The sequence below is a fragment of the Syngnathus floridae genome, chromosome 12, assembly GCF_059516105.1.
Source record: "Syngnathus floridae isolate MCC-2025c chromosome 12, RoL_Sflo_1.0, whole genome shotgun sequence".
NCBI lineage: Eukaryota > Metazoa > Chordata > Actinopteri > Syngnathiformes > Syngnathidae > Syngnathus > Syngnathus floridae.
The window spans coordinates 4,000,114-4,015,818 of NC_142424.1; the positions used below are offsets into that span (position 1 = coordinate 4,000,114).

Here is a 15,705-nt window from a genome sequence, read left to right on the forward strand (position 1 = left end):
CCTTCCTTCCTTCCTTCCTTCGTTCCTCCCCCTCCTTCTTTTTCTGCCCCCCCCTCCCTCCCTCCCCACGCACGAGGTGATGCAGGGAAGACGACGACTACCTGATTACACCCACCTTAAAGGGTGAGCCAAAAGTAAGTGTCCATGTTTTTTTTTTAAATTGTTTAAATTTGGATTCCATCCTTCCCCTTACATCATCCTTTCTTCACATAAGTCTTCCCGCTTCTTTCACTCAGAACTGCATTTTGGCATGCATCCTTTCTTACTTCTGTCCTTCCTTCCATCCTTCCTTCTGCTTTCCCCCTTCAGCTTCCCTTCCAGCCTCTCTTCACGTCAAACTTTTTTGTCTTTCTAAACGTCTTCCTTCTGTCACATCTGCTTTTAGTCATCCTTACATCCTTCCTATATGTCTTTCCTTTTTTTAATTGAAAAAGTCCATAGCACACCACAATCAACATTCACACTAAGTTGTTCTACACACAACACACACGTGGTGTGACGTCCACAGTTGACGCAGGAGACTAGATGCCCCCATGAAAAATTCTACTACTACAAATTTGATTCGAATGATAATTATTCATCTTTACCAGCTCGAGATGTCATCTACTGAGCTTGGAAACACTAAAGGATTACATTTCTACATCAGTTGCCATTTTTAGTTCTTAAACAGATGATGGCAAGATTTTGATGATATTACAGAAGAAAACGTTTGAAGTGACAACTGCCTGGCTGACAATATGCAGCAGTACAATGAATCAAAACTTTATCCACATGCTAAAAATGATTATAGAGCGAGCAGATGCTGACAAATCCCATCAATTTCTATTTGATTCCACCAGGTGGCAGTGTCACGCTGCAAACTCTTTTTGTTCCCTCTGCCTTGAAACAGAGTAGTTTCACTATTTTAGAATTGATTTTACGGCGGGTCCCTCCTTTTTACAATTGTACGTTAATTAAAAGCGCTTAATAAATGATTAAAATATAAATAGATCCAAAACTACATACATAAATATAATATGTAAATAGCTAATTATATAGATTGATAGGAAAAAATAATTATAATAAAACTATTAAAATTATAGTGACGGGAAAAATGTTGCAGAAAAAAAAGACGATAAATCCTATTTGACAAGATCGGAGCATACCAGATTGTGTATATGTGACACTAGTAGACACACGGTGGAATCAGTGAGCGCGTCACCATGGCATTTTTTTTTTTTTTTTTTTTTTTTTACAAACATCGCGGACAATGTCAAGTGTCGCTATGGTTGCGGATGAAAATATGTACACGCTGCCCCCCCCCCTCCCCACACACACACTCCACCATCCATCCACCCCTTCCTGAGAAACATGAAGAACCGAATTAAAACTGTCGCCATGGTAACCTCAGAATATAGGAGAGTTGTAGAGAGCGAGTGAGAGAGACAAAAGCTTGCATATGTGAAGTTGCAAGGCAAAGCTCTACGAGCTCTCTTCACTGCTTGATTGGATCTAAAATGGAGGCTTCCAATCCATGCAATGAGGTGGCTGGATTGTGCATAATGGGAAATCATTTAAAGTCTATTCATCAAATGTGGCCATCACAAGGCATTTAACTGTTCATACGGAATTATTATTATTATTCCTTGCAATGTTGACTTTTTGTATTTGCGAGTTTGTTCTCTTAAATGCATTGACATGGTTTCTCTCCTTGCGGTCATGCGTTTAACTACAGTCTGTTTCCTGTTCTATGGTTATAATCACCACACGCACACACATTTCTTGTGACAAATTTCACAAAAAAATATGAGTGTACAAGATGATTTAGTCCTAAACGCACGTGAATTGTTTTTTTCTCAGCAAAAGATTTACATCTCGACTGTTGACAATTTTTATTCAAGTTACGTGTCAGAAGTAAACCTGACAGTCAACGTTGAGGTATTTGGAATTTACCTTTCAGACCAAAATCAGGAAAATTGTTACGAAGAAAACAAAGCAGTTTGATCGTAACAGCGCGTGTTCCGATGGGGCGGTGAAACACGCGGAGCTGTGTGTCCACCGCCCGTCGGCGTTGCCGTGTGACTACACCACAAGCAAACCACTGTGTCACCCCCCTCCATGCTGTAAAACCTTTGCGTTCGTTCCAAGGCAACAGAATAGCGTGGCAGACGACGGTTAGACGCAAACATTGACGTATTTTTATTTGTTTGGGGTGGGTGGAGGTAACATTGCTTGTAGACATTTTCACGCCTATAGGAATAAAAATGTGCACGTTTAGCTCGCTGCGTTGTCGCATCCTGCCCGCCGTCTCGTGGAGACGGACACGCCTCGCGAGCGTTTAGCTTAGCGGTTAGCATCTCAAATCACGTCAATTCAGCCGCTACGAAAGAAAAGCTTAAAGCCGCTCGCCCTAACGCCTATCAACGGGACATTTAAGCATCGTTAATGTCGTAAAATCTTTTATAAACGTCATTAACTACGCGTCGTTTATTTTTAACTCGAGTACATGATGAGGGTTGCGCTTGTATTGACTCCACAAGTGAGCGTCGATTTCGGGAGGGGGCGGGGCAACACGTTGAAAAATGCGCTTTTTGGCTAAAAGCATAAAAAGATTTTTAAAAAAATTAACTGTCTTTGTGAATGGTGATTGCTGAATGCATTTTAGTATATACGTGTTGGATGTCGGCCTTTTTAATTAAATGACTGACGTCACGATCTGACCGGTTAATCTGGACGTGACTTGTTGATATTTGGGGAATTCATAAATCACATTTTTCGATGCGGTGCACCCACATTAAAACAACTCTTAATAACATTCACATTTTGTATTGCGTTGCAGGTGCAAATCACACAATGGAGGTGCAAATTGAACAGCAGGACGAAGATCTCACATTCGGTGCCACGGATACCAATGGTAAACTCAAGCTGTTTTATAAATGTAGTATATATACCGTATATTTAATTTAAGCAAAACAGTAAACGGATGCATCATTTTTTAAATTCACTCCCAACCATGAAGCAAACAGCAAATAATGAGTTTTATCTCCTACAAGTAAATTCATAAATAGGCATATTTGTGAATCAGCAAGGGTTTATTTTATGCACAATCATTTTCGTTTTCCTGACAGCATCCAGCAGAACTGGCTCATTTGAAGCAAAAGAAAATAGATCATTCCTGGCTGGAGCTGCATAGCAGATGGTGGAGGAATACTGCTGTTTTGTGGCTCCCAAGCACATTTTTTTTTTCAAATTCAGGAAGGGAACACGGTGCATCTGAGTGCTTTCCAGTCTGTGCTTGGCTGCCAACTGATAAATACTAAAAAGCAAGTGCTACCCGGAGTATATTATATATATATAGTATATATATTAGGCTTGAACGCTTACCCCATTACTGAAAGAGACGACCGAGGTATAAGTCAATTTTCCTGGTGTTGAAATATGGCTTATTTAGTTGTAGTCATACATTCAACTTTATTATCAACATTCACACGATGTGTCCTCGGTGGTCTTCCCCGTCAGGTAAGCGTCCAGCAGAGGACATGGACGAGGAGCACGCCTTCAAGCGCTCCCGCAACACCGACGAGATGTTAGAGCTTCGCGTGCTGCTCCAGAGCAAAGTGAGGCAGCCACCTGTCACTGTTGTTTGCCTTGGTTTTTATCCCCCGTTTTCTGAGAATGACCCCTCCCCTCTCCGCTTCACAGAATGCCGGCGCTGTTATCGGAAAGGGCGGCAAGAACATTAAAGCTCTGCGCACCGACGTGAGTAAACACTCGCAAAGTTCGGTGGTTGCTTTGTGAAGTAATTGTTACATTTGGATGGATTTCCTCACTCACGTTTGCTTTAATTCAGAATGCCTTCACATTTTGTCTGTTTAAATGTAGGGATGGGCTAATAATCGGTTAATTAAGTCGTTTTTTTTTTTAATATGATTTTCAACAATTAGCTCCATGTCCTCCATCTTGAATTCACACACCACCCTCCGCACCCGATTTTGGGGAATTCCTGGATGTGTTAATTATTATACTCATCCCTACATGTTGAAGTTTTGGGCAAAAATGGAATCTCCCTCATATTTGGTGTAAACTTCCATCTATCTGCTTAACATGACGCATGAAAAAAGTCCCGTGCGGGATACGTTGTGGTGGTTTATTTTGACCAGGCCACGCTTCTGTTTCTGTCACATTTTGCCTAAAAAAAAAATTAAAAGTTCAGCGTGCATTCAATTAAAAATCTATTCCTTCTCCCCCTTCTCCCCCCCTTTGTCCTTTCTTTCTTTTTGTTTTTTTTGGTGAATGTTTTGGCCACCCGTTGCCCATGTACTGGACCGACATGCCCCTCCTGCGTCGACCCAACCCAACCCCGAACGCCCGCCCGCCCGTCCGCCCACCTGCCACCCCCCTGGTCGACCTTGCCCATAACCCGTGCCCCTAACATGTGATTGAACCCGACCCCCTCCCTCCCCTCCGCCCCCGCCCAATGCTCTCCAACCACCACCTCCACCTTCATGCAGTACAATGCCAGTGTATCAGTCCCAGACAGCAGTGGTCCAGAGCGGTATGTCCCACCAATTCTTGCCTGATGACAACGTCATGAATAAGCTGCCTTCTGTTTTTTTCACTGCTACGTTTATATTTGATACAAATGATGACAGTGCCCCCACCCCCTTACCACCAAAACCCCTCTACCCTACCTTCCCCAACCCCCTCCACATGTCCTCTTGATGTTTCTATCCATTCCTAAACGTCTTTAACCGCGAGATTATGCCGTCCGACCGAATTTGCACTAGGCAGGCGGACATCTTTGTACTCAAGCCCCCACCCATCGAACTCTCTCTCCCTCTCTCTCTCTCTCCTCTTCTGCAACTCTCCATTTCCCTGCATTATGATATCTCCCATGCATTGTCGCTTTGCAACCACCCCCCCTCTCACCTACCATTAACATGTCGCCCTTGACGGGACTTCTCAACTGGTCTCATTTTTCTGGGAATGCAGAGTTTTAATTCCACTGAGCTCAATTTTTGGGCTTCAATATATCCCACCAGTTGAGAATCGCCGATCGATTCGACTCATCCCCTTCCTCCGTCTTCTAGTGCGACGTGGTGCTGGCATTGTGTAGTGAGATCTTGCTTCAGTTAAATTTCCCACTTTGTGTTTTGTCATTTTAAATCAAGAACTGTCCCAGCCCCCCCCCTCCCCGACCTCCTTTTAATTGTCGTCATTCCAAAACCGTCCGTCTTTCCGAGATAATCTGATTTAAGTGCATGTTAGTCTTAGTTTCTTCGTTTCCAAGTTTGATGAATCTTCTTCATCCAAGACTTTTTATACACGTGTTTCCCTGACGACTTGTTCTTTGTGATTTTGGACTTGTTCTTTGTGATTTTGGCGTAACGCCTTGCTTTGGTTTTGGCTTTCTCCACAGGATCCTCAGCGTAAACGCCAACATTGACACCATAGGAGACATTCTGCTGAAGATTATACCCACTTTAGAGGAGGTAAAACTCCTTCATTTCCATTTGAGCAGGCAGGGTGAAAAAAACCGAAACACCTTGCAAAATTCATAAAGTCCAGCAGGATGCATCGTGATTATCTGCAAGGCACTTAACTAGTCCTAATTGTTGTGTTTGTATAACAAGTACCAGCACTACAGTGGCATCGACTTTGACTGCGAGCTCCGCCTGTTGATCCATCAGAGCTTGGCGGGCGGAATCATCGGCGTGAAAGGCAGCAAGATCAAGGAACTGCGAGAGGTAGGGCGGAAGCCTTGCTCGGAAATGACCTTATGCCATCCTGCTCGTGACACATTCGTGTCGTCGATGTCGCCCAATTAGAATACACTCACGACCATCAAGCTGTTCCAGGACTGTTGTCCTCATTCTACGGACAGAGTCGTATCTGTGGGCGGGAAGCCGGAGCGAGTCGTCGAATGTATCAAAGTCATTCTAGAACTGGTGGCCGAGGTGAGTCCTGACCTAGTTTCTAGACTTCCACAGGCATCTTCTCACACAGCTTGTCGGTATTTTACAGTCGCCAATCAAAGGGCGCACCCAGCCGTACGATCCCAACTTCTACGACGAAACGTACGACTACGGCGGCTTCACCGTCATGTTCGAGGAGCGCGGCAGACGCCCCGGCGGCGGCTTCCCCATCCGCGTGCGAAGCGGCTTCGAGCGCCTGCCCCCCGCACGCAGCAGTCGCCCGCCGCCACCCTCCCGCCGGGATTACGACGACCTGAGCCCCCGCCGGGGTCCGCCACCGCCGCTGAGTCGTGGACGTGTGGGCAGCCGGGCACGCAACCTGCCGCTCCCGCCGCCACCGCCGCGAGGAAGGTGAGGAGAATGTGCTTCTTTTCTAGCAATGCTCTCCAATGGAAATCAAAATGGCAGTATTAAGATTTAAAATTTTTTCTAATGATGGTTCTTGTTCACAGCGATCGATTCTCCCACAGCAGTTATCACGATGACAGACCAAGGTGAGGCCAAAAATGTCCTCTCGTGTCGATCCTCCATCGCTAACCACGTGAATGCTAATCTTCTACCCGTGTGCAGCGACAGAAGAAGCCGCGGAGGAGAGCGCTACGACAGCATGGTGAGCGCCGACGTCTGCGCACTTCTCTCCCGACAACAGGATGCGATCGGAATTCCTTTTCCGAGCGTAGTACGAGCAAAGCGGCCACCGACGCTGACGCCGTTTTTTTTTTATGTTCAGAGGCCTGCGGTTGCCCGGCAACGCTTGTCTCCTCTGCTTGCCGAGTACGCCTTTCGGAGATCTGTCAGGGGAGCAGGCAGAGTCGTTCCTGTGCGGCTTCCCTTCAAATTTATAATAATTAATCCGTGATGCGGTCGTTAGTAATTGAATCGCGTGGAATAATTGCGTCAAACAGAGGCCGAATGGCTGCGACCGTCAGATGGGCTGTTGAGTCACTCCACTACAAGAACATGAGGTCAGCCAGGGGAGGTAACAAGGAGAAAAAAATATATATAAAATAAAGACGAACAATTTATCATGATTATCCCCCCTTAGTCAAGGAAGAAAATGCTTATCCTGCTGATACAACGCTAGTTTTAGCCAAATAGGCGTCAACCAAGGCACCGTTCCAAGATCGTTAAAAGTTTCGACTCGACCCGCATACGTGTCTTATAAGTTATACAATAATGGGGACGTGCTTATGCGGCAGGAGAGTCAGTTCCAAAGTTCAAGTTGTGTCAGAAGGGACCGCGGGTGTGACATTTCAATTCAACAACGTGTGTGTGTGTCCAAAGCCACCTGGAATGTATCCAGAGTCTCGCTTGGTGTACTTATTAAATCGAGCCCGCTTGTCAGAAACGTTCAATCGAATGAATATTAAGATGATAAGCCCTATAATAAGTTACGGCTGTGAGCACGGCGTCTTTACTTTGACACTAAACCCGATTTTTCTTCTCTCCTCTTGGCGAAATACAGAGTGGAGGCGGCTATGGTGAGTCTCAGTATTTGTGCTAATCCTCCGTGCATTTAAATGAATGAATACATTGAAGATTTGAACCCATTGTGCTTTGGTTTGGAAAGAATGTTGGCTAATTTTCAATAATTGTCTTCTATTTTAATGTCTTCCAGACAACAATTCCTGGGATCACTTTCATTCCAGTGAGTAAGATGGGCAATTTTTTATTTTTTTTTCCTCCATCCTTGTAATGCGCAATAAAAACTCGTTTTGCGTTCGGCTTGCCAGGTGGCCGAGGCTCGTACAGCGACATGGGAGGGCCAGTCATCACAACACAGGTCACCATCCCCAAAGATGTAAGTGGTCAATGGCGGAAACAAAAGATGTGGAAGGGTGGGGGAAAATGTTTGTGGCTCTTCCGCAGCTCGCCGGCTCCATCATTGGCAAGGGCGGCCAGAGGATCAAGCAGATCCGCCACGAGTCCGGAGCGTCCATCAAAATCGACGAGCCGCTGGAGGGCTCGGAGGACCGCATCATTACCATCATCGGAACGCAGGACCAGATCCAGAACGCACAGTACCTTCTGCAGAACAGGTGACTCCCAAATTTCACAGGTGTAGTCCATCTGTCGACCTCCAAGACAAGATTGTCTGAAGGCATAAATCCGAGGAGAGTACAGAAAAATCGGGAAAAACTGCCCAAAGATATTCAAAAAGACTATAAAGGCTTTCATCACTGCTAAAGGTACATAAGCTTGATTTTTTTTTTTTTTTGTGATTTTTCTGTTTTTCCTCCAGCGTGAAGCAATATTCCGGTCGATTCTTCTAGGACGGAAGCATGAGCGAAGCCAAGCCCTTGGTTGGTTCTACCAAATCTGTTTAAGCTTCTGGGGATATTGTTAAAAAATATATATAAGAAGCTGCCCCAAAACATGTCTGTGCCGGTGTTGATGACTTTCAAAGACATGATGCCATTACATTACATTTTACCTTAATGTTGTTTGCATTACAGTGGAGCATGCAACTTTTTTAAATGAAGTTTCACACTTGATGAGCAGCAATTAGCTTAGCATTCTTAGTTGCCAACCTCGTGACAAAACTAAAATGGTTAACTGTGAATGTTTTTTTCAGAGGCTTGTGATTTTCCATTTCTTTAGCTAACGTTTTAATGTACATGTCTTAGTATAACTCTAAAAAAAATGACACGTTTGATGAATGTTTGATACTTTTAAAGAGATTTTTACATTTTTCATAGAGCGGCGAGTCACTGTACAAATTGTGTATATAATATTTACATGCATTTTTTCCCTTCTCTCGCCAAATGAATGCTTTGATATTTCATGTTTTGTTTAAGTGTTGAATGTATTCTTACATTTGATCATTTTATTTTATAGCCATTTGTGAAATGGCGAAAAAATGACACTCTTTATATGTATCTGTGATTGCTATCCCGCAAGCAATTGGCAAATAAAGATTTTTTTTTCAATCATCATTAACTTCTAATTTAATTTAAATTTTATGCTATTTAAAAAATGTGTCGAATGCGCAAAAGAAAAGTGAAGGTTTGGATTTTCTTCATTTTAAATCGATTCTTTGCATCGTGATTCAATTTGGTCTTGGTTGTTAAAATATCGCGATACTTTAGTGTCACATGTGTCACATCCATCCGCAGCGTGCACTCTCGTTTATTACAGGAAACGACTTGCAGTAATGTAATCGACGAGAACTCGCACGCTTTCCCATCACCGGAGAGAGAGCGAATAGCAGTCCCCTCTTCTCCCCGTCGCATGCGCCATCCGCGCGGGGCTCAGTGAACCAGCGCGCACCGAGGGGGGTAGCAGCGGTAGACAGAGACCTCCACTCCGCGTAGAAGACCAAAAAAAGAAGCTGCGGAGTTCTTTTTTTTTTCTCTCTCTCTTCCTTATCGACGAAGTTTGGCTACTTTTTGTTAAAAATTTCATTTTACATGGCCATGAAGTGAAACTCCGCCATATTTGGCACGTCCACCACGCCCGCTGCCAGTCGTAAAAACTTCTTCGCTCGACTTCATTTAGCACTTTAAAGTGTTATAATAAGGTAAAGTCAACTTTCGTGACTTCTCTTGTGCTTCTAAACGAGCCGAGTGACTCGTGGTTGTTTTGCCCCCTCTCCCCACCCTCCACCTTTATCCCACCCTCACCCCGCGCTTAAACGGCATCATGTTTGTGTCCGTGCCCAGGGAGGGCGACGCCTGAAGACGGGCAAGATGACCCTGATGGCGGTGGGGGCTTGCTGCCTCAGCCCGGAGGCCAAAGAGGCTCGGAGGATCAACGACGAGATCGAGAGGCAACTACGCCGCGATAAGAGAGACTCGAAACGGGAATACAAGCTCCTCTTGCTCGGTAAATGAAGTCAATCCCGCACTTCATAATCGATATTTGCACATTGTTGTGTCTGGAAGTTGTGTTATCAAACATACAATTTCGTCGTTGTGCTCAGTTGCGACGCCTTTGATTACACAATAGTTTATAAATGTCATGCATGACAGACGAAAGCGAACAGCCGCTCTGGGTGTACATTATTCAAGTGCAGGAAGAAAACAAAAACTATTTGTCCCCTCCGGGTGTGACATTTCAATGTATTGACATGTTTTTGGACTGGACTTAAAAAAAAAAAAATCTGTGCTCTCAAAGATAGCATTTAAAAATCCCTGTCAGAGGTTGAGAACATTAATTGTGAACAATTTTTTTTTAAATGTGTCAACTATGAAGTTCATTAAATTCAAAAGTGGTATCAAAAGGTGTACGATTTTTAGAAACTTCCCTGTTGAATTCCAAATTTAGCATAATTGCAAAAAGCATACTGTATTTTTTAAAATATATTTTATTTTCCAGGGACTGGCGAGAGTGGTAAGAGCACCTTCATCAAGCAAATGAGGATCATCCATGGCAGAGGCTACTCTGATGAAGACAAACGGGCCTTCACCAGGCTAGTGTACCAGAACATCTTCACCGCCATGCAGGCCATGATCCAGGCCATGAAGACGCTTCGGATCCCCTACAAGTACCAGTACAATAAGGTATGAGAAGCACTCGCACATACCGGAGTTTTTATTGTCAGTTTATACAATGACTGCTGCAAAAGGGAGGGCGGGGTGTGCTGTGTTGTATTAACTGGATCACTTCTGGTAATTTGCGGCCCTGTTTAGTTTTGCACTCCGCTGACAGACACTCGCTAAAAACAAGCTCGGTCCTGTGCAGCGTTTACACAGACAATTGTTTTTCTCATCCAGTGAAGAATATTTTTTGTAGCTATTATAACTAAACAGTTTTTGTCACACTGTATCAATTCAATGGACATTGTGCTGCTCCCTGGCTACATGCTTATACTGTGCAGTATCTCCAACACCTCCTTGGCTCATCAGTATGACACTAATATTTGTATTTTTTTTTTGTCTGTCTACATGTGTTGCTGCAGTGTTTGTGTTCAGCCTTTTGCTTATGTTGCAAAATAGATGCTATTTGTTTTTAGCATTAAGCTAGTGGACCAAAAGGCAAACTTGTGGTTTTTCTTTTGTATACACATATAATTTCTCAGCTGTGGGGGAAAAATGATTATTGTAGCTTAATAGTGGACCTTCTCTGCCACATGTTTACTCTCAATATTAGTTTTTTTTATTGTGGGACATTTAAAGCACACTCACATTTCTTCACACGTGAGAGACAAATGCAAATTTTTAATTGAGGCAACCGGAACTTATTAATCACTCCAATTATCTCGCCCACACAAGGACGTGGAAAGTGCGCAAGTTCCAGGTAGAGATCAGGAAAGTCCCCGGAGGACAGTACTTCACGTGCGTGTCATGTCACAGTAACTGGTTCTGCGTCAGCATTTTTGAGTGTTATGGAAGTGAAATCGTTAAAGAAACCACAGAGGGTGCACAATTTTGTGCACGACTGGATGAGCGCTTGGCTAACTCCAACTAATGGTGTGTTGCTAATTATTACGCCACAGTTTTAGAAACCTTCTCTCGGGGTTACAAAACAAAAGCTGCTTTATGAAAGACTCCAAATTACAAATGTTTTGCCCTTCACGAGGCGCAAAATGGCTCCAGAATATCCTCTTGTCAGCACCGCGGTAAAATGGCGTCAACCTGGCCTGCGCATTGACGGGAAGAATTTGCTGCCAGGCGGCGAGGCAGAGCATTAAGGGTGGCTGAAGATTCCAGGAAGACATCCATCGGCCAAGCTCGGGGAGATTATCTCAACGAGATTTTACTCAGAACTCTGCTGCGGCGGCACTTAGGCGGCCTGCTAAATGCATTTCACCGGAAGCGCTCGATGTCCTCCTGCAACGATTAGACGCCAAACATCAAAGACACGCACACACACGCGCACGGTGTGTCTCCCCGCACTACTCCTGCCCAACTTCCATGTTGTTTATGAGGGAGTTCACTGGATATATCGAGTCAACTTGCGAGGAAGTTTTTGTCATGAAAGAAAAGGAGGTCAACTGCAGTTTAAACATGTGCGTTCTTGCTTGTGATTTAATTGGCTGCAAAAACAATACCCACGCAGGCTGCAGCACGTAACTATTTTTTTTTCAACCTCCACAAATCATTTGTTTTTGTCTTATATTCAGGCCAACGCCAGTACTGTCAGCGAGGTAAACGTGGAGACGGTGACGACGTTTACAAAAGTCTACGTGGACGCCATCAAGAGCCTGTGGGCCGACCCGGGCATCCAAGAATGTTATAATCGCAAAAGGGAATACCAGCTCTCCGACTCGGCCAAATAGTGAGTGGAGTGTTAGCAGGCGGAATACCCGCCAAATACTTTCCGTTGTTTTGTTATGCCGGCCGCATAAGTGGCATTGACTCGATTTGATCGATCGATAAAAGAAGACTGCCAGGGTTTTGTTATATAAAAAAACATGATCAATCATTTTCCACCATTTTGAATTTTTGAAAGCGAGACGTGAGGGTTTTGCATTTAATCCAGAAAAGGCGCCATAGCTCAATTCTTGTATGCTCAACTTGTTCCCCTATCTGCAGCTACCTGAACGACTTGGACCGCATCGCTGACGCCACGTACCTGCCGTCACAGCAGGACGTGCTACGGGTCAGGGTGCCCACCACGGGCATAATCGAGTACCCCTTCGACCTGGAGAGCATGGTGTTCAGGTGAGTCCGCCGTCGCCTGCCGTGGGGAAATAAACGGGTCGCCGCAAGGTTTTTGTTTCCGCCGCAGGATGGTGGATGTGGGCGGGCAGCGTTCGGAGAGGAGGAAGTGGATCCACTGTTTTGAGAAAGTCACGTCCATCATGTTCCTGGTGGCGCTCAGCGAGTACGACCAAGCGCTGGTGGAGTCGGCGCACGAGGTGACACCCAGCAGTGTGCTTCATTGGTCTGCAGGGGGAGCTCTTTAGTCACGCTCTCGGGCTCATCCAGATCACCTTCCTGCTCTTACCTTTTATTCATCAATATTCTCTTTTTGAAGAATCGCATGGAGGAGAGCATGGCCTTGTTCCGAACAATCATCACCTACGAGTGGTTCGAAGACTCCTCGGTCATCTTGTTCCTCAACAAGATTGATTTGCTGGAGGAGAAAATCATGCACTCGCATTTGGTCGATTACTTTCCTGAATATAACGGTGAGCAAAGGAAGAGGAGCGGCAATGCAATACCCGACGTAATTTGTAACTTTTAAAATATGGCGCAAATGTTAAAAAAAAAACTACTTAATATAAAAGAGAAATTTTAGTGATCATCATACATTTTAATCATTTGATATTTTGTTACAGCGCTGTAACATTGGTGAATTTGTCGATGCTGCAAAAAATGTGATTGGTGGCTTCTCATTTGCATTCCGGCTCCCTTTCAGGTCCGCAGCGGGACGTGAAAGCGGCCCAGGAGTTCATCCTGAACATGTTCGTCAACCTGCACCCCAACCGCAAGAAGCTCATCTACTACCACTTCACCTGCGCCACCGACACGGACAACATCCGTTTCGTCTTCCACGCCGTCAAGGACCATATTCTGCAAGGCAACCTTGAAGACTACAACCTGGTGTGAAGCGGAGGTACGGTGTCGGGGTTCTGTGATGGAGGGGGGGGAGGAGGGGCGCCGCCTGAAAAGCCTGGCAAGTTGACCACTATGATGCAAGATGGCGGCAATGGAGCACCCCAAAGACGGTACTACTGATGTATTCAAACCTTTGATCACTAAACTGCTGCCTGAGTGGACAAAGCGTACAAGAATTACCCAGCGGCGGTCAGTGGATTACTGCCCGTGGACAACGGAGGGACTACTTTCTACGCAGGTGCGAGTCGGTTACACTTAACAGTAGCTCATGTGTGCCTCTCAAGAAAAGCCAGTATGAAAAGTCAGTTGAGCATATTTTCCATATCCTTGATATATCCAGTTGAAAGGGGGAAATTTAAGGAAGAAAATATTCTGATTCAAATTGCCTTGATGAATTCATCAAATTAATCCACCTATTTTCATCTATCACAGGAAGCAGCCATTTTGACACTGTACTGCCCCCTGTTGTCGACAGCAATTGATGTCAAAAAGCCGTCGGCTCACATTCTGAGCGTCACGTGATCAACCCCACAAAACCGATGTGTATGTATTTACGTCTTACATATACCGTTTATTTGATATATCCCACAACCCTCCATACTAGTTGTCTTACTAGTCAGCATACTAGTATATGATGATTATGGTCGAGCTGGATATGAGAGGGATGAAATAGATGCTCAAACGGCTTTCCATAAGCCAGTCGTAATCAACACTAATTGCACGTTGACCTTTTAGGCCTTCGCTCATTTGAACACTTGAGTAACAAGTCACCATTTTGGAGCACTTGATGCGAGTCGGCATTCTTTGTTTTTCATGTTTCGCCGTGTGCACAGCATTGATTTGCCACACTGCAAAATAAAAAAAAATTCATTTGCGAGAAAACAGTCGCAATGCTGCGAGAATAACACAAAAACAAAGTTGTAATTTTCCGAGAATAATATAATATTTTGGGGGTCTTTTGTGATTAAACTTCACATTCAATTTGAATGAATGACAAATACAAACAGCAGTACTAAAATACTTTATTGTACAAACATTCCAACTTAATTTTTGTAGATTTTAAATTTGTTTTTTTTGGGTCACACGATGACTGTTCTCGGAACGTAAACCACTTTTGTCGTCAAATTTTGCACTTTTTTATTTAATTAACATTTCGTGTGAAATTACGACTTTTTTCCTCATTAAGTGTTCTGATTTGAAACATGCATTACTAGGACTATTTTTTTTAATTTAATGCTTTTATCGCAAGTCATTGAATTTAAAACACCACTCTATCATGAAACCATATTCTTCCCTCAACGGTACAAGTTTTTTTTTTTCTTCCTAATATCCCAGCTTTTCGCGTAAAATTGCGACTTTAGTCACATGAAATCTGCTCCGGTTAAATTATGAGAATCTTTCTCACAAAATTACAACTTTAATCGTGAGTAAAAAAGAAGGCCTTGACTTTTTTATTCTCGTAGAATTCCGAATATATTCTCCTAGAATTGTTTGTTCTTGTTGAACTGCAAGTTTTTTTTTTGTATAAAATGACTCCTATTAGGTTACAACTTTTTAGTTAAAGTAAAACTGTACTCAACGTTATTTTTGTAAAATCACGCCTCATTGTCCTGAAATCCCGCTGCTTATTCTTGTAGATTGTTGTGACTAATCTCATCAAGTTTTTCCACGTGAAAGAATAATTCATTTTTTTTTTAACGGCTTTATTCTTGTAACATTTCGACTTCTTTTTTTCAGTGTCTCCCTCATAATCCACTTTTATGCACATGAACACATTTCAAAGGGAATACTGCTTTCATTTCTTTCTTTCATTTGTCTTTTGTTTCTTTACAATTTGGTGATTGTATCAAGCTGCAGTCTTGTTATTTCTAATAATTTGTGTCATTTGCCAAACTAGCTGTAGAATTGGCCTCGTAGTTAATCTAAACCGGTACTATAAATATGACACGGTACGGCGATGGCAGAAGAGGCCGATCGCCGAGAGAAAAGTATTAACTGTGTGTTAAATAAACTCTCGGGCATTAAACGAGCGCGGTCTTGATCTCAGTGCTCTTTGAATTGTCGCAGTCAACGACTAAAGCCTAATTAGAAAAGATCGGTTGCAGTACTGTTTACGTAACCTCTTGTCTTCTTATTAAAAATAATTGCAGTCAAATTTATGCTTGAATTCCACTCACTGCAATTGATGTTTTATGCAGCATCCGCGTGTGAGATTATTTGAATAAAGTCAAATGTTGTTAATGGTT

General features: G+C 43.6%; 2 protein-coding genes and 1 long non-coding RNA gene across 11 annotated transcripts; 2 read left to right on the top strand and 1 right to left on the bottom strand.

Moving 5' to 3' along the window:
- Positions 1-60: 60 nt before the first annotated feature.
- hnrpkl (heterogeneous nuclear ribonucleoprotein K, like) lies at positions 61-8,887 on the top strand. Of its 7 annotated transcripts, none has more exons than XM_088391067.1 (16): positions 61-134; positions 2,819-2,893; positions 3,499-3,596; positions 3,682-3,738; positions 4,491-4,534; positions 5,399-5,471; positions 5,613-5,726; positions 5,808-5,936; positions 6,004-6,305; positions 6,407-6,448; positions 6,525-6,564; positions 7,420-7,435; positions 7,573-7,602; positions 7,688-7,755; positions 7,824-7,993; positions 8,197-8,887. In XM_088391067.1, the coding sequence occupies exons 2-16, from the start codon at positions 2,833-2,835 to the stop codon at positions 8,225-8,227; spliced, it is 1,275 nt and encodes a 424-aa protein (XP_088247193.1). In that variant the 5' UTR covers positions 61-134; positions 2,819-2,832; the 3' UTR covers positions 8,228-8,887. The 7 variants fall into 7 exon arrangements, with proteins under 7 accessions (XP_088247193.1, XP_088247190.1, XP_088247191.1 ...); XM_088391064.1 differs by lacking the exon at positions 61-134 and adding an exon at positions 2,018-2,153; XM_088391065.1 differs by lacking the exon at positions 61-134 and adding an exon at positions 2,077-2,191.
- On the bottom strand, positions 3,053-3,615 carry LOC148389580 (uncharacterized). Its single transcript, XR_015861527.1, has 2 exons — positions 3,364-3,615; positions 3,053-3,285 (listed from the first exon to the last, which is right to left on the bottom strand). It is a non-coding gene; the product is annotated as an uncharacterized LOC148389580 (long non-coding RNA).
- A 167-nt stretch (positions 8,888-9,054) lies between the features above and the next one.
- LOC148389581 (guanine nucleotide-binding protein G(q) subunit alpha-like) lies at positions 9,055-15,700 on the top strand. Of its 3 annotated transcripts, none has more exons than XM_088391520.1 (8): positions 9,055-9,241; positions 9,617-9,779; positions 10,272-10,456; positions 12,019-12,173; positions 12,431-12,559; positions 12,627-12,756; positions 12,876-13,029; positions 13,260-15,700. In XM_088391520.1, the coding sequence occupies exons 2-8, from the start codon at positions 9,644-9,646 to the stop codon at positions 13,448-13,450; spliced, it is 1,080 nt and encodes a 359-aa protein (XP_088247646.1). In that variant the 5' UTR covers positions 9,055-9,241; positions 9,617-9,643; the 3' UTR covers positions 13,451-15,700. The 3 variants fall into 3 exon arrangements, with proteins under 3 accessions (XP_088247646.1, XP_088247647.1, XP_088247645.1); XM_088391521.1 differs by having other exon boundaries at positions 9,055-9,232; positions 9,621-9,779; XM_088391519.1 differs by having other exon boundaries at positions 9,056-9,474.
- The last annotated feature ends 5 nt before the right edge of the window (positions 15,701-15,705 follow it).